The sequence below is a fragment of the Podarcis tiliguerta genome (genome assembly GCF_965153285.1).
Source record: "Podarcis tiliguerta genome assembly, chromosome: 16".
Classification (NCBI taxonomy): domain Eukaryota; kingdom Metazoa; phylum Chordata; class Lepidosauria; order Squamata; family Lacertidae; genus Podarcis; species Podarcis tiliguerta.
In genome coordinates, this window is record NC_139549.1 from 1759930 (window position 1) to 1778013 (window position 18084).

The 18084-nt window shown below is 44.4% G+C and overlaps 2 protein-coding genes and 1 long non-coding RNA gene across 4 annotated transcripts in view; 2 read left to right on the forward strand and 1 right to left on the reverse strand.

Moving 5' to 3' along the window:
- Positions 1 to 16242, reverse strand: part of LOC310666264 — a 66756-nt gene extending 50514 nt beyond the window's left edge. Inside the window, exon 1 of the long non-coding RNA XR_014505825.1 lies at positions 16129 to 16242. This is a non-coding gene — a long non-coding RNA (uncharacterized lncRNA). The remainder of the gene's footprint in view (positions 1 to 16128) is intronic.
- Positions 1 to 18084, forward strand: part of LOC310666072 (uncharacterized protein) — a 1539811-nt gene that overhangs the window by 1290302 nt on the left and 231425 nt on the right. The gene's annotated exons all lie outside the window — the stretch shown is intronic.
- The window catches only part of LOC310666006 (uncharacterized protein), a 127394-nt gene that overhangs the window by 77830 nt on the left and 31480 nt on the right, over positions 1 to 18084 (forward strand). The window contains exon 10 of the mRNA XM_083416417.1: positions 3906 to 4250. Coding sequence (XP_083272543.1) covers positions 3906 to 4250 — 345 coding nt within the window. The remainder of the gene's footprint in view (positions 1 to 3905; positions 4251 to 18084) is intronic.

An 18084-nucleotide genomic window follows, 5' to 3' on the forward strand; every position in this document is an offset into this window, starting at 1 on the left:
ACCGCCGACCTTTCGATCGGCAAGCCCTAGGCGCTGAGGCTTTAACCCACAGCGCCACCCGCGTCCCAATTATTTAGTATAATTCTGTCTTTAACGTCCCTTGAAGGACAGCCAAATTTAAATAACAATTTGACACACAGCTGTGAGGCATTTGCGAGCTTTTTTGCGGAGAATGTCCTGTTGCTGTGCCATGACCTCCCTGCCAATTTGGATACAATAAAGGAACTGGAGACCTCTCAATTGTCCTCGGGTCCAGAATTGGACCACTTTGACCGGATATCCCCAGCTGATGTGGAAAGACTCCTCCGAGCTGGAAAGCCCACCACTTGTCCTCTCGACCCGTGCCCGTCCTGGCTGATTAGAGCGTGTCCAGACGAGGTGCGGCCCCCCCTGGGGGATATCATCAATTTGTCCCTTGGCACCGGGACATTCCCAGGGGAACTGAAGGAGGCAGTTGTGCGCCCGCTTTTAAAGAAAACATCATTAGATCCCTTAGATCTATCCAATTACCGCCCAGTTTCGAAACTTCCATTCCTGGGTAAGGTGATTGAGAGAGCGGTTGCTGAACAGCTTGGTGGGTTTCTGGATGAAACATCGGATCCATTCCAGTCCGGCTTCCGCGCTGGTCATGGGACCGAGACGGCTCTGGTCGCCCTAACAGATGATCTCCGCAGGCAGCTGGATCGAGGCGGGTCGGGGCTGCTGATTCTTCTAGACCTGTCAGCAGCCTTTGACATGGTCGATCACGAACTCCTGGACCACCGCCTTGCCGACGTGGGGATCCAGGGCACAGTCCTTCAATGGCTGCGCTCGTTTCTCTCTGGTCAGGGTCAGAGGGTGGCGCTTGGGGGGATTTGTCATCCCGCCACTCCTTGGTGTGTGGAGTGCCTCAGGGTGTGATACTCTCCCTGATGCTTTTTAACATCTTTATGCATCCCCTCACCCAGCTTGTCCGGAGTTTTGGGCTGGGCTGCCATCAGGATGCCGATGACACCCAACTCTATCTGTTGATAGATGGCCATCCTGACTCGGCCCCAGATGCACTGATCAGATGCTTGGAAGCTGTGGCTGGATGGTTACGTGGGAGCCGGTTGAAGTTAAATCCTTCGAAGACAGAGGTCCTCTGGCTGGGACGGGACAATATGGGATTGAGGGGGCAACTCCCATCTCTTGCGGGGGTGCAATTAGTGCCAGCACCGTCCGTTAAGAGTTTGGGTGTAATCTTCGATACCCCCCTCTCCATGGAGGCACAGATTGCAGCTATAACAAAGGCGGCATTTTTTCATCTCCACCAAGCTAAGCAGTTGGCTCCTTACCTCTCTCGCCCTGACCTAGCCACTGTGATCCACGTGGCGGTCACCTCCAGACTGGGGCTGCCCTTGAGACTGACCCAGAAACTCCAGCGGGTGCAGAATGCCGCAGCGAGACTCCTTATGGGGTCGTCACTGCGAGATCACATTCATCCAGTACTATACCAGCTGCACTGGCTCCCGGTGGAGTACAGGATAAGGTTTAAGGTGCTGGTTTTAACCTTTAAAGCCCTATACGGCCTAGGACCCTCGTACCTACGGGACCGCCTCTCCTGGTATGCCCCACATAGGAACTTACGGTCTTCAAATAAAAACATCTTGAAGGTCCCAGACCACAGAGAGGTTAGGCTGGCCTCAACTAGAGCCAGGGCTTTCTCGGCTGCGGCTCCAACCTGGTGGAACGCTCTGTCACAAGAGACAAGGGCCCTGCAGGACTTGACTTCTTTCCGCAGGGCCTGCAAGACAGAGCTGTTCCACCAGGCCTTTGGTCAGGGTGCAGCCTGACTCCCTCCTTTGGCAATCTTTACAAAACTTTAGTTTATGGTTGCCATCAATTTTGATTTTAATTAATTTTTATAATGTTTTTAGAATGTTGCACTATTTTAGTGTTGTTAGCTGCCCTGAGCCCGGCTTCGGCTGGGGAGGGTGGGATATAAATAAATATTATTATTATTATTATTATTATTATTATTATTATTATTATTATTATTATTATTTAATACTATTCTAATGATAGTTGCATGTTACTTTTTGATACAGGTTGCCTATTTTAAAGTTTTATTATCACATTTTTGTATTGCATTAGATTGTTATAGATGTACATTTTTTGTTTCTTCAGCTTGTTAACCGCCTTGAGTATTGTAAGATAGAACGATGGTATACAAAGTAAAAAAATGATGAAATGATGATGATGCTTCCACTGACAAGAGCTCCCACCCCACCAGACCTTCTCCTTTTCCCACCTCTGCTTTCTCATTCTGGCCCAATCATGGTGGCTGCCATGGGCCCAGGGGGCTTGGGGCGCAGGACAGAGGAAGATGGGGACAGGGAGGAGTTGCCCGTGCAGGATCCCCCAGAGGGACTGTCTAGACTGGGACAGACCCTGGGGAGCTCAATGAGCCATCCACGGGGAGGATCCTAGAAAGGTCTTAGTGGGGAGGGTTCCCCTTGTCCCATCCAAGCTCCCTGTGAGTCACCCTAGTGTGCAGCACTGGCCTCGTCTTCAGAGCTGCCAGAGTCTGCTTCTGGCTCAACCACTCTGCCTATGGCCTCACTGGCTCCACCTCTGGAGCTGACCGAGGCTGCCCCATCCTCTCAGGAGGAGGCTGCCTTCCCTGTCTGCTCTAGAAGAGTCCTCTCCCCCCTTGCATAGGTCCCAGGAATGCCAGAGCAAGTCAGAGCCAGCCCTCTCAGAGGGGGGCCTGTTTCCTTGTGAAGCCTCAGGAAAATGCCCTTATGCTGCGCTGAGTTGCGCCAATCCTATCCCCATAGAATGCTGCTTTTTGGATCAACGTCTTTACTTGCCTAGCCACAAGTGGCACCTGCTGCATATTCAGATCGTGTCTTGCCTATGTATCATACCAGCTTGAGCATTAGAAGCTTCAGTAGAAACTATGTGTGCTGCACCACACTGTTGACTCCTGCCAAACTTTTTATCTACTAAGATTGCAAGACCTCCTTCACATGTACTACTAGCAAGCCATGCGCCCCTTGTCTTATATTTGTGCTGCTGGTTATTCCTGCCTAAATTCTGTCTGAATTGCTATATGGTGCCCCTGCAGCCTCATTCTCAGTCACTCACATTTAAATTTTCATGAAAGAATTAAAAGCTGCTCTGCCACATTTTTATTTTAAAATAAAACAGTCTTGTTCTATCCTGGTTCAAGTGGAGCCCATCCCGTTTGTACAGGCCCAGGTTGCCCCAGAATGTTCCCCAGTGCAAAACAAACCCAAATTCCTCCTCCAAACACTATCATGTCATCCACACATTGAAACCACACAGCTCTGCTTGTCCATCTGGCCCTGCATATGAAACTGGTAGTATTTCAGAGAAGGCTACCTTGGAGGTCCTGACTTTCAATATGCTACCCAGCATCCTAAATTTGGCTTCCAGGACCCCTAGACTACATTTCCCTATGTCACTGGTGCCAACATGCACTGTGGCCACTGACTCCTCCCAGGCACTGTCTGCCAGGCTATCTAGCCAAGGAGAGGAAGCAGAGGAAGCCTCTAGGGCACGTTATGTGGTGTGCCCAGGGGTGGCATGAACCACCCATGGGGCTCAGCCTAGGGTGTGGGGCACCATTATGGACACAGCACGTGGAACGCAGCACCCATAGGGACGCAGCATGGGTTGCGTGGTGGCCTTAGGGAGGGACAGGATGGGGCTCAGCGGCCAGACAGTGCAGAGGACCTTCTTTGTGACAGGCTGCTAAACTGTAGAACGATGTCCCTCCCCAAAGAGGTGACCTGGCACCTTTAGTGTAGAGTTTCCATTATATGATGAAGATCCACCTCTTTTCCCTACCATTCACACCCGCAATATAATTTTCCCCTTTGTTTGTATCTCCTCCCCCACCACCCTCCCCTCGCTAGAAACTGTAAGCCATGCAGTGGGGAATCCAACCCATCAGGTGAAGGGAATCCTGGGAGGATCAGTCTTGTTTCCTGCCAATGTATCTGAAGGAATAACAGTGGAGAAAATGGAATGGGACTTTTACCCCCAAAGTGGTGGCCTGGGCTTTTGGCTGGGGGAATTCAGTCATGGGAAACTGGAGAACCCAAGTCCCTCCAACCGGTTTGGACAACGGCTAGACATGGTGGATGAGATAACACTGAGGATCAAAGACCTGGAGTTGGATGACAGTGGGTTCTACAATGCTCGCATCTGGTTTACTAAGGCACTGTTTCAAGAACAGCATTTCAGCCTCACTGTTTGTGGTAAGTTATTGCTTTCACTGTTTCTCTACATAGGTACTGGGAGGAGTGGGACCCAAACCTTATGCTGTTTTCATTTGTGTTCCACAGAGCCAGTGCCAACACCACAGATACACCACCAAGTGGAATCCAAGACTCCAGGTGGATGTAATGTGACCTTGCGATGCCACACACCCGGAAGGGAAGAGCTCAAGATCTCCTGGGAAACAGGGGATCCGCACAGGGCCTTAGGAAAGAGTGTGAATCAGTACCAGGTTTCTGACAATGGCCAGGAGCTCCGTGTCTCCTTCTGGAACAGTTCTTTGGACTCCAAATTCACCTGCCTGGTCAGCAATCCTGTTGATCAAAAAAGAGCCTCCTTTAACTTGTTCAACATCTGCCAGAGTGATGAAGGTGAGCAATACATCCAATAATAATAATAATAATAATACCCCGCCCATCTGATTGGGTTTCCCCGGCAACTCTGGGCAGCTTCCAATACAGTATTAAAATACAGTAATGCATTGAACATTAAAAGCTTCCCTAAACAGCGCTGCCTTCAGATGTCGTCTAAAAGTCAGGTAGTTGTTTACTTCCTTGACATCTGGTGGGAGGGCGTTCCACAGGGTGGGTGCCACTACCAAGAAGGCCCTCTGCCTGGTTCCCTGTAATCTCGCTTCTCACAGTGAGGGAACCGCCAGAAGGCCCTCAGAGCTGGACCTGAGTGTCTGGGTAGAACGATGGAGGTGGAGACGCTCCTTCAGATATACTGGGCTGAGGGTGTTTAGGGCTTTCAAGGTCAGCACCAACACTTTGAATTGTGCTTGGAAACGTACTGGGAGCCAATGTAGGTCTTTCAGGACCAGTGTTATATGGTCTCGGCGGCCGCTCCCAGTCCCCAGTCTAGCTGCCGCATTCTGGATTAGTTGTAGTTTCCAGGTCACCTTCAAAGGTAGCCCCATGAAAAGCGCATTGCAGTAGTCCAAGTGGGAGATAACCATAGTATGCACCACTCTGGCGAGACAGTCTGTGGACAGGTAGGGTCTCAGCCGGTGTACCAGATGGAGCTGGTAAACAGCTGCCCTGTACACAGAGTTGAGCTGCGCCTCTATGGACAGCTTTGAGGCCAAAATGACTCCTAGGCTGCGCACCTGGTCCTTCAGGAGTTTAGTTACCCCATTCAGGACCAGGGAGTCTTCCACACCTGCCCGCCTCCTCTCCCCCAAAAACAGTACTTGTCTTGTCAGGATTCTACCTCAATCTGTTAGCCACCATCCTTTGCTTCATTATCCAGAGGTGCTGCTTGTGGTGGTGAATACGCAGACTGGCCCTTAACATGAGGGATTTGAGGAGATGTGTTTGTATTAATAAATGCTGCTCTTCGCAAGCTTGTGAGCAGGATCAGAGCAACACAGACTGCCTTAAGAAATAGATTCAGGGCAGGCAAGTGTGTCTGACAGCTCAAATCATTGCAATACAAATGGGACATATTAGCAACTCTTTTTTATCTTATGTTATTGATTATACTGCTCTCAGCCAGGTGTGAACATGAGACTTTGAATCTCGGGATCATGGGTTCAAGCCCCACCTTGGGCAAAAGATCTCTCGAATTCAGGGGGTTGGACTAGATGACTCTAGTCCCTTCGAACTCTACATTTCTATGATTCTATGAGAGTCACTTTGCTGGTTGTTATTAGAATATGTTTTGAGAGACTCTTATTACTCATTGCAGGTGGACAGTTTGGACCCTTGAGCTGGAGTCCATGGCTTATCACTGCCCTCATATCTCTTCTGGTGATAATGGTGATGGTGAATTGGATGTACAGGAAGATCATATTTAAAAGGCATAGAAGAGGTAGGACCATCTCTATTGATCTTTTCCCCTTGTCTCCTGAGATGGGGGCTTCCTTTTTTTCCTTGTTTTTTTTAAATAGATTTTTTATTAAGTTTCACAATTAATAAACAATTAATAAACACAAATACAAAGAAAAAACAAAAGCAATACAATAACATATAAACAATACAACAACAGATATAAGAAAGAAAATATAAAAAATAAAACAAAGGTTAAAATCAATCATTGTGTCCTTGTATTTTTGACATTAACCTGGTTATACGACTTCCCCAGACCTTCCCACTCTGTATTCCAGATCTTATATTTCTGACAGTAAATTCCTTCCCACTGACTTATCTTAAGTTCAACATAATCTTAGTGTCTTAATATAATTACATTTCCATCTATCTTAAAACATAGTCTTTCTTAATTTTTAAATTTTTATGCTAATAATCTTTTGGGTACAATCTGGTGTCATCAAACATTCATTATCTTATAGTGTTTCTGTAGATAGTCTTTGAACTTCCTCCAATCTTCCTTCACCGTCTCTTCTCCCTGGTCTCTGATTCTGCCAGTCATTTCTGCTAGTTCCATGTAGCCAATAACTTTCATCTGCCATTCTTCCAGCATGGGTAATTCTTGTGTCTTCCAGTACTGTGCGATGAGTATTCTTGCTGCTGTTGTGGCGTACATAAAGAATGTCCTGTCTTTCACATGAACCTGTTGGTTGACTATACCCAGGAGAAAGGCTTCTGGATTCTTCTGAAATGTGTATTTAAACACTTTTTTCAGTTCATTACAGATCATCTCCCAGAAGGTCTTAATCCTTGGGCACGTCCACCAAAGGTGAAAAAAAGTACCTTCAGTTTCTTTACATTTCCAACATTTATTATCAGGCATATGATAAATTTTTCCTAGCTTGGCTGGTGTCATGTACCATCTGTATATCATTTTCATTATATTCTCTCTTATGGCATTACATGCCGTGAATTTCATACCAGTGGTCCATAACCGTTCCCAGTCAGCTAGCATTATGTTATGACCAACATCTTGTGCCCACTTAATCATTACTGATTTCACTTCCTCATCCTGTGTATTCCATTTCAGCAGCAAGTTATACATTCTTGACAATGTCTTAGTTTTGGGTTCTAACAGTTCTGTTTCCAACTTTGATTTTTCCACCTGGAAGCCAATTTTTCTATCCAATTTAAATGCCTCCATTATCTGATGATAGTGGAGCCAATCGTGGACTTTGCTTTTTAACTTATCAAAACTCTGTAGTTTCAATTTATCACCATCTTGTTCTAAAATCTCCCAATATTTTGGCCAATTGGCCTCCATATTGAGTTTCTTTAAAGCTTTTGCTTCCATTGGAGACAACCACCTAGGAGTCTTATTTTCCAAGAGATCTTTATATCTAGTCCATACATTAAACAATGCTTTCCTGACAATGTGGATTTTGAACATTCTATGCACTTTAACCTTATCATACCATAAATATGCATGCCAACCGAATACATTATTAAATCCTTCCAAATCCAATATATCTGTATTTTCGAGAAGTAGCCATTCTTTCAGCCAGCAGAAAGCTGCTGCTTCATAGTAAAGTTTTAAGTCCGGCAGGGCGAAGCCTCCTCTTTCCTTTCCATCTGTTAATATTTTAAATTTTATTCTTGGCTTTTTTGCCCTGCCAGACAAATCTAGATATGTCTTTCTGCCACTTCTTGAAACAATCTGTTTTGTCAATAATCTGTAATGTCTGAAATAAAAATAACATTCTTGGCAATACATTCATCTTTATCACAGCAATGTGGCCTAAAAGTGAGAGTTTCAAATTAGACCATGTATCTAGATCCTTCTTTATCTCCATCCAACATTTATCATAGTTATCTTTAAATAAATTCCCATTTTTAGCAGTCATGGTAATTCCCAAATGTTTCACTTTTTTCACCACTGTCAAGCCTGTCTCATTCTGAAACCTTTCTTTCTCAATTTCTGTTAGATTTTTTGTCAAAACCTTGGTTTTTGTTTTGTTTAATTTAAAACCTGCCAATTGACCAAACTCTTGAATCAATTCTAAAACTTTTTTCACACTAGATTCTGGCTCCTGTAATGTCAAAACCAGGTCATGTGCAAAAGCTCTTAGTTTATATTGTTTAACTCCGACCTGTATCCCTTTTACCATTTGGTCCTTTCTAATCATATTCAGCAACACCTCCAGGACTGATATAAAAAGCAAAGGGGAGATGGGGCAATCTTGTCGTGTTCCTTTTTCTATTCTGAACTCCTCAGTCAAAACATTGTTAACAATTAATTTAGCCTTTTGTTCAGAATAGATTGCTCCTATACCATTTTCGAATTCTTGGCCTACCCCCATGCCTTGGAGATTCTTCTTCATAAAACCCCAAGAAATATTGTCGAAGGCTTTCTCCGCATCCACAAATATCAAAGCCGCTTTTGTATTTATCTTTTCCTGTAAAAGTTCCAAAATGTCAATTATATTCCTCACATTGTCTGATAAATGTCTTCCTGGGAGAAAGCCAGCCTGGTCTTATGAATCTCCTCTACTAAAACTTTCTTCAATCTTCTAGCCAAGATGTCTGCAAAAATTTTATAATCCACATTAAGCAATGATATAGGCCGATAGTTCTTAAGTTGATGTTTTTCAGATTCTGTCTTTGGTATGAGAGTCACAAAAGCTTCTTTCCACGTTTCTGGTGCCCTTTTCCCCTGGAATATGTCATTACAAACTTCCTTTAAGGGTTGAATTAGCCAGTCTTTCAGTGATTTATAATATCTTGCAGTCAGCCCATCAGGTCCTGGAGATTTGCCCAATTGCATGTTTTGAATGGCACTCTCCACCTCTTGATCTGTTATCCTGCAACTCAATTTACGTTTACTTTCTTGAGGTATTTTCGGTAGCCCATTCACTTTCAAGAATTCCTCTATATCTGCATCTTTCTGTGGTTGTTGAGGATAAAGCTGTCTAAAATATTTTTGAAAAGCACTCCTAATCTCAGCAGGATGCTGTAAAGTTCTTCCTTCCACCTCCAAATTTGTTATTGTGTTCATTTTTTGTCTCTTCTTTATTTGCCATGCCAATAACTTTCCGCATTTATTTGCAGATTCGAATGTTCTTTGTCTCATTTGTCTGATCTTCCATTCAATCTCTTGATTTATCAGTTGCATATACAGTACTTGATATAGCTTTATCTCTCTTAAAATTTCTTGTGAATTTGGTTTTGTTCTCAGTCGCTTTTCGCCTTCCTTGATCTTTTCCAGTATCTTTTCTCTTTTTTCCTGTTGTAATCTCTTCTTGAGTGCATTCTGTTGTATCAAAAATCCTCTCATAACAGCTTTGCTTGCGTCCCAAATGATTCTTTTCTCCACCGTGGTGTTCAGATTTATCTCAAAATAATCTTTCAGAGTTTTCTGGGCTTTCTTGACAATTTCCTCATCTCTAAAAAGAGTGTCATTCATCCTCCATCTAAAGGAACCAGTTGGTTGTAGGTTCATTACCATCTTTACTGCATTATGGTCGGAGCAAGTCTTTGGGCAGATTTCCACCTTTCTTGTCTTTGGTGCCAGTCCTCTAGTGATCCATATTTGGTCAATTCTAGTCCAAGTCCAAGTGAAATGGGGGCTTCCTGTCAAGTATACCTCTTCCTTTATTTTGCTGATCCCGATAGGCAGAGACTGGTCAGTGCCATGGACTCAATAATGTGTTTCATGTTGCATTCCACAGGTGTTTGCTCTTTGATGCTAGAGAAGGGAGAGAGTTCTCTTACATTCTGGAACTCAGAGAGGAGCCACCCAGAAGATGGTGATGATGAGGTGAGATGATCAGTATGCAAAGTAATGATGGGGTGATTGGTAGATAAAAACAATGAAAGCATCTGATACATTTGGAAGGCATTTGATACTTATGATATTATTATTTAAATTGTAATCTTTTTTTTTTAAAAAAAGAAACAACAACAAACAGATTTCAAAGAGGCCAGTGACCCCGTAATAAATGGCCATCAATTTGGCACAACCCGTCCCTATGAACCATCTCTGCTCGTCGGCAGGAGGCGTCTCTTATAATCTTTCACTGGCACTCCAATTGATCCCATCCAGCCAAAATAAGTACTCTACTTTATGCTGAAAAGGCTCATATTTCCACGCATGGTGGATTTTTACATTGGTATACTCCTTTTAGGAAAAGGTGTTTCACAGTATATCCAAAATTACGCACCAATCCCTTCCACCACATCAGCTCTTGCCTTGTTATCAATAGAATCAAATTTAAACAATAACCTTAAATGAAGAGACTTTGTATTTTTACTATAATCAGCAAGCCAATTTACAATAGGCCAATACTGGAAACAACCGATAGAAATTGCCATTGAAATCTGGGTAAATAATATCTGGAATGTGGCTCTATCAGAATGCCTTATAGAAGGGTAATTAAAGGCACTTCAAAGACCGACACTTTTGGTGAGACTTGGCTTACATTCTTTTTCTTTATAAAATGAGACAGAACATATAGTTTTATTCCACCCACAACATAAGAATCTCTGTGGAGAGAATACTTGAATTGACAATGGATAAATAAATGTAATGCCTGTGTACTGCATACTGCATATGAAACTTAATAAGAATGTACTACTGGGTAAATTAATGTAATTATATGTTGCTCTTCTATTTACAATAAAACCAATACAAGTTATTTAGATTAAAGAAAACAAAAATAGGCCAGTGACCCAAACGTCAGTGATGAAAAGACTAAACAAAATGATTATGGTGCAAGGGGAGGCAGAGGAACATGCATGCCCAGTTAAAGTGAGCAGAATTGAACCCTCCCCTCTCCAGCTAGTGAACGGAGATTTCAGCCCTCTGGCCGCAGGGCTCTGCTTCCCACATCCTTCCCCCAGTGAACCCAACAAGACTGCGCTCTCCATTTACCAGCTGTTCTGGACTCTTCCCAAAATACTACTCTCATCATTTATTTAAACTAGAATCACAGATAATAACTGAGTGCTGGAGAATGGAAATGACATATTTTTGTCAATTCAAAATGGGCAATTCCACCTGCTCTCTTAGGGATTTAGTTATGACAAGTTCTCCAGTGGAACTAGAAAGCTAGCCCTAAAGGCTGGGACTGAGGTTCAGGAAAGATTCCTGCTTTTAGACAAATTGGTATATCTTCTTGGAGAATGCTGGATTGGACAGGACTTTAATTTTCTCCAGGGTTCAGGTGGGCCAAAATGCCTAGAAAATCTTTTAGGAGTTTAATCCCCAGAGTCCCTCCTATCATATTTTTTCTCCAATGCAGATTGAATTCTGCATCCCACAGATCAGCATGGAAGATCTCATGGAGCCACTGCCAAGGAATTCATTGAAGGTTCCTCAGGGGAAAGATGCAGTGAAGATCTCTCAAAGCTGCCAGTTGAGCCGGAGCTACAGCCTACCCTGCACCTTTAAACCCCCGTCCCAAAAGCCCCATGACCAGGCCAAAGGGCAACACACCAAGACTTATCCAGTGACTATGGATGGGGTCTCCTTGAGAGCAAGGAATCTCAGGAATGCCTTCATGACCAGCACCAACAACAGGAGTGTCTAAGGCACTCCTCTTCAGCCTCCCTGTTGATGGAAACAGCGCAGGCAAGAAGGGGTGAGTGAAGATACACATCAGGAACAGGGGATTGCCTTGCCTCTCTCTTCCTACTTTGCTTGGACTCTGGTTAACTACTGGACTATTTTATTATTATTATTTCGACTGTGTCAGACCAACATGGCTACCTACCTGAAAACAGAAAACAATTGAGGGACACTAACAATACAAGATAACTCCTTTCCTCTTGCCCCGGGTGTGAACAGAGACTGGGGATTTGGAAGGTTGCCAGAGTAACAGCTCTGTGTGTGGTGGGGGGGAGGGCTACTGGGAGGAAGAAGGCGGAGGAAGAGCTGAGATCTATCTTGGGCATGTTGTCTGCAGGCACTGCTGTCCCTTGAAATGACCAAGCCATAAGATCTGGAATCCCTCCATGCAGACTCAAGGTGTAAATAAGTGAAGAAATCATATTTCTTAAAGCTACAGCAGTCTCTGTTGTATCTTCCATTCTCCAAAGGAACACAGACCGTCTTTGGGTGCTTGGGATCCCATGGGCTCTTGTCACAACTGGGCAGAGCGGGGGGGAGGCACCCAACTTTTGCAACAATACATTGGACTGGAGCACAAGGTTGTTTTCCCTCTTCTCCCTGGCAAATCACCCACAAAAGAGACTATCTTTTGGGAAGGAGACATATTTCCCCTACCAATGAGACTAAAAGGGAGGGAGGCAAATTTTTTAACAGCAGCAGAGTGATGATGCTTGTCTGGTGTCAATAAGCAAGGAGTTTCAAAGAGTAGTGCTGCCAACACTGAGAGATCGATCCCTTGGAAGTACAAAGCAAACATTATGGCATTTGTACATGAGCCAGTTCTTCTTGCTGATGAGGGAGGAGGGGGAGAGTTTGTGAGAAGCTTGAACGTGTATTTTGTCTTAAAGCGGAGAAGTTCTCCAGGTGTCATGTTTCAAAAGGAGAGAGAGAGGGTCACAAGTTCAACAATTTGGGCAGGATCCCAGCTTCAGCCCCACCCATAACCACCCCAGAGTAGCTTGCTCTCCCCTGACCTTCTCAAAATAAGCTGGGCTAAAGACTCTGGAGGCACATTTGCCCACAGAGACCTTCCCTGGTGTCCACAGGGTCCCATCTCCCCTCCCCTCCATTCTAGCAAAGCAATTTTACTTAATTTAACATATATTGTTCCTTTTTCCACTAATGTTCCACTAATGCTCGTATTGCTTGGAACACTTTATGATCAATGCATACAAAACATTCATGCACTGATGTGCACACATTTTCCCAGTACATGCATGTTTGTAGATATCAATTGACTGCTGAACAGCAAAGCAAAATTTAGACAAGTGTGGATTTCATCTGTCATGGATGGTTTAGCTAAGATTCCTGCATTGCAGGGGGTTGGTCCAGATGACCCTTGGTATCCCTTCCAATTCTACCATTCTATGATTCTTACTAAGTGCTAAAAGCAACATAGATACTATCTAGGAATGGTGGTACAGGCCTCAGGAACCAACAAACTACACATAAACTCCATCGGGAGCTCAGCGGGAAAAACTGCAAACTGTATCCTTAATTTTTTCAGAGTACAAGGGGGCTTCTTCGTCCCCGCAGCTCTAGAATCATACAAGGCTAAAACTTTGCAAAACTCCTTTATGGTTCCTTTCCAGGTCCGCCTTCCTCTGTTTTCTCCCCCCTTGAGAGAGTTCAATCCAGACTTCTTAGAGCTCTCCTCCAAGTCCCCAGATGTGTCTCAAACGCATGGGTTAGATTAGAAATGGGGATGATGAGGGTGGAGACTAACATCAGTCTACAAATGGCTGACATTGAATCTGCTCCCCCGAGGGATAGCCCCATTGATCCTCTGTGACCAATTCCAGTCAGGCTGGTAGACTGCAGTCCTGAACACCCTCCAGAAACTGGGTTTTGCCCCGCAAGCCCTTCTAAGTCTGGGCTTCGGCCAGGCAAAAGCTACAGTCAGGCAAAGAATATTAGACACCAGGAGACAACAGGACTGCACAAGATGCCCCGACTATAAAATTGGAGAAATCGAGAGAGATATAGCCGCACCAGCAGCATATCTCTTCTTTCTCGTATCTAGAAATGCAAGAAGGGCCTTTATACTCACCAGAAGCTCAGTTCTTCCCTTGCTGGTCCTGGAAGGAGCCTTTAGAAAAGTCCCGTATGCTCAGAGACTTTGCACCTGTCCATTGGGAGAGATAGGAAGCCCAGAACACTTGTTCTTTAGATTCCTTTTATGAAGAGGCACGTAGTGAGACCATTGATCCCCTGCTGGTGAGGCTCGCTGACCTCCCGGGAAAGCAAAAAATTGACCTTCTCCTGTTAGGCAAAGATCATAAGACGACCCGGATGGTCGCCAGATTCTGTGTACAGATCTGTAGGCGCAGACCATCTCTCAACTCAAAATAGTCTGTCATGGAAATCCCCAAACTTGGCTCCATGGGTGACTCTGGGTCAACTCCCTGGGATAGTTTATTATTGTACATTGCTTTTAAATTTATTGTTGTACATTGTTTTAATTGTCTGTTTTACTTCTATGACTGTACCCCCAAGTGTGTTTTATAAGCTCGTCTCTGACCGTAATAAATTATCTATCTAACATAGATACTAAACTAAACATAGATACAGTAAAGTTAATGCCTCATGTTGTCATAGTGTGAAAGATACGACCTGCAACTTGTCCTGAATTTCTGTGTGGGCACCTCGTGAGCATTTCCTATTTTTAACTCACAGCTTACTCAGTCTGGAAGACTGTTTCACTGCCTGACGCATGTGGTTTCCCTCCTATAGCAAGCTTTGGGGCGATGACGTGCAGCATTTCTTATGCCAGGGAATAAAATTAGAAGCCTGTTGCTGTACAACTGTGGGCAAATCAACTCTCCACCAGGAGCAGCCACACCTGACACTTCCTATATTCCTGGCCGAAATATTCATGAGTTTTGGGAGCAGGAGCCAAGTGATCCTTCTCTCCTTTGGTCCATTGATCTTCTCTTCCCTGGGTAAGTCCTTGCAAAGAAAAGCTGAATGCATTGGGTGAAAAGCTATAGGTTTCCTTGGTCATGAAGGGGAAAGTAACTGACAATGCTGAGGTCATCTGGAGTTTCTGAAGTTTCCCTGAAACTCCTTGAAAGTTTCCGGCCCTGGTCTTGCTACACTCCAAGCAGCCTGGCTTAAATACAGTTCAGAGGGGAAGGGAAGATGGCATACAGCTGGCTCCCAAATCCTTCTCCAGAGGAGTCTGGCAGCTGCAAGAGGCAAATGTCAGGGAGGACAATCATGGTCAGTCTCTTCCCCAGCCTCCTGAGCAAACCAGCTGCTGGCACAGGTCTTATTGGTCTTCAGAACAAAGAGTGTAGGAGGAAGAGAATTGCTGTTTGCAAATATTGGTCAATAACAAAAGTCTTGTGACAGATCAGGGCAAAGGAAAAGAAATGAAAAAAGCTGGCAGCTTTTGCAGATTGAGGAGGCTTTAACAACAACAAGAGCATTCTACTTGCCCAGCTTTTTATTTGCTTGAAAGAAGTTCAAAGAAGCAAAACTCATAGGTCACTGAACCCCAAAGAAATGTTCATACGCCCTCAAACCCCAAAATTAACTCCAGATGGGAGATCAGGAACATCAGAACCTAAGAAGATCCTGTCAGTGGCTCATCTAGCCTGGCATCCTGTTCTTCTCACAGTGGCCAACCGGATGCCTGTGGGAAAGTGGCAAGCAGGACCTGAGCACCAGAATGCTCTCTCCTTCTGTGCTTTCCAGCAGCTGCTATTCAGAAGCATTGCTGCCTCCAATGGAGGAGACAGAGGAGAGCCTTCCTGCCTTGAATCCCTCAACAGTCTCCTCCTCCTCCACAAATGTATCTCACCCTCTTTTCAAGCCATCCGGGATGGTGGTCTTCACTGCCTCTTGTGGGAAGATGCCTCTCCTGTGGGTGGTGGGATCGTGAAGTGAGTAAGCTGTGAGATAAAAATAGGAAATGCTCACGAGGTGCCCACACAGAAATTCAGGACAAGTTGCAGGTCTTATCTTTCACACTATGACAACATGAGGCATTAACTTTACTGTATCTATGTTTAGTTTAGTATCTATGTTAGATAGATAATTTATTATGGTTGGAGACCAGCTTATAAAACACACTTGGGGGTACAGTCACAGAAGTAAAACAGACAATTAAAACAATGTACAACAATAAATTTAAAAACAATGTACAATAATAAACTATCCCAGGGAGTTGACCCAGAGTCACCCATGGAACCAAGTTTGGGGATTTCCATGACGGACTATTTTGAGTTGAGAGATGGTCTGTGACTACAGATCTCGACTCAGGCAATGCTTATAAGATGGATGAACAGGCTTATTTTAGGGCACCTACCCCTGTGCATAAAAAGGAAGCTGTTCTCCTCACGGTGGTGAAACAGATGCCTCAATGCTCTCATGCAGGACCTTAGCTCAACAGCAGCAAGTCTCCCCATTGGTGAGTCCCAGAAACAGGCATTCTGGTGCATGACTGCCACCCATGACTCTCTGCACCTCTGGAGAGATACGATGCTGGATTTTTTTCGCAGAAGGTCTCTTCTTCAGACTATTGCTGTACTCTTCCTTGGGTAAGGACTGTCGGAATCTCCACTCGGCTAAGCTGATAAAGCTCATCTTCCAGCCGAGTCCTTCGGAATCGCCCTCCAATGAATAATTAATAACCTGAGCCTTTGATAAGACCTCAGGCACATTCCCCCATTCAGCAGAGTTTCAAAGCAGCATGCGGAAGTGATGAGATTTATGGCTACATTGCTATACTTTATTTCTTACCACGCAGACAGCAAATAAATATACCGGTATATTCTTTCTCTATGAAAGCAGAGAGCAACTGAACAAAGGAACAAAGGAAACAGAAAACCACTAACGTCACATCCCGTCTTCCGTGAGACTTCCAATAGCCTGGACTATCTCTGGAATGTCTCTGGAATGTAAACAGAGCCTTGTGACTTTAAGCAGCTGCTCAGTGGCAAACAGAAACTAACATGGACTTCACTGCTTTCTCCCTCAAAAATAAAACAAAAAGCCCACCTAAATGCATGGAGGGGGCACTCTGAGTTTGATTTGTCATGAAGAGGGAAATTATTGGCAATATTGGTTACTAGCACTCAGGGTCTCCTCTCCGCAGTTGGAACCCTCTCCAGAACATGCTTGCTGGCTTCAAAGGAAGCTCCAGCAGAAGGCTTGTGGAAGTTTAATCCTTTTTTGTGAAATTTGTTGCTAAGCTGATGTGGGGGGGGGGCAATGTGCATGTATGATGAAGGCGCTCATCACCCCTGAAGGTGTGGGGTGGAATGGGATAAAAATGCTGGACATGGTGACTGCAAGTCGACTTCATTTCTAAGGCAGAAATATTTTCCTGCAGGATTTTTCCCCATGATGTGTCAGTCATTAACTAATACAAAATAAATGTCAGTAAAAAGGAAACGGTGAATTAGAGGAGCCAACCAATGAGTAGGAAAAGGCGACTGGGGATCCTGGTGGAACAGACTCAGTTTCTTCTCTGAACTCTGTGTTAACGTATCTCAGTTTAACACAAAAATAGTGCAAAATCATTTTTTCCTGAAACACTCAAGCAGATTGTTTTTAGATTTCTGCTTAGAATAATTTTTCACTGGGTTAGATCTTTCTGTGTTGAGTTTTCAACAAATAGATAAAACTTTATTTGCATTAGCCAATGGCCATAGCAACAGTAAAACATTACAGCAGAAAAGGAAGTTTGATATAAGAGCACAATTTAAAGTCCTGAGTCAGCCATCAGTTAGTGGCCCTTATTCTGATTGCCCCAGCTTGGAGCCTAGCAACCTTTGCTGTTATCTGCTCATTTTGATCTGATAGAAGAAAGGACATTGTGGCAGTGGTTGAGCGCCCTGGGATGGTGAGTACGAGTGGGGTGAGGATCTCGTTCCTCGGGTCTTTGTAGAGAGTGCAAGACAGGAGGACGTGGGCCGCTGTTTCGGTGCTACCATCTCCACAGGGGCAAAAACGTTTCTCAGGCAGGATCTTTTGAAATCGACCCTCAAGTACCGCAGATGGCAAAACATCCAGTCTTGCAAGTGTAAAAGTGCGTCTGTATTTTGGGATAATAAGTTTGTGCAGATATGGGGCCAGAGAATCAAAATGGAGAGGTGGGAACTGAACATACCAAGGGCAGAATTTCCTTATAGTGGCCAGGTTGTTCTGATTCTCAATATCTTTTAGACATTGAACAATTAGACTGTTTGCTTTAGTGGGGCCCATAGTGAGTAGGTGTTGTGAGGATAGGCCACAAGAGTGAAGTTTTTGAAAGACGGTTTTAAGCCAGGCACTTTTATGGGAGTCTTGAAGTACTAGGGATAGTAAACCGTGTGTGTGTGTGTGTGTGTG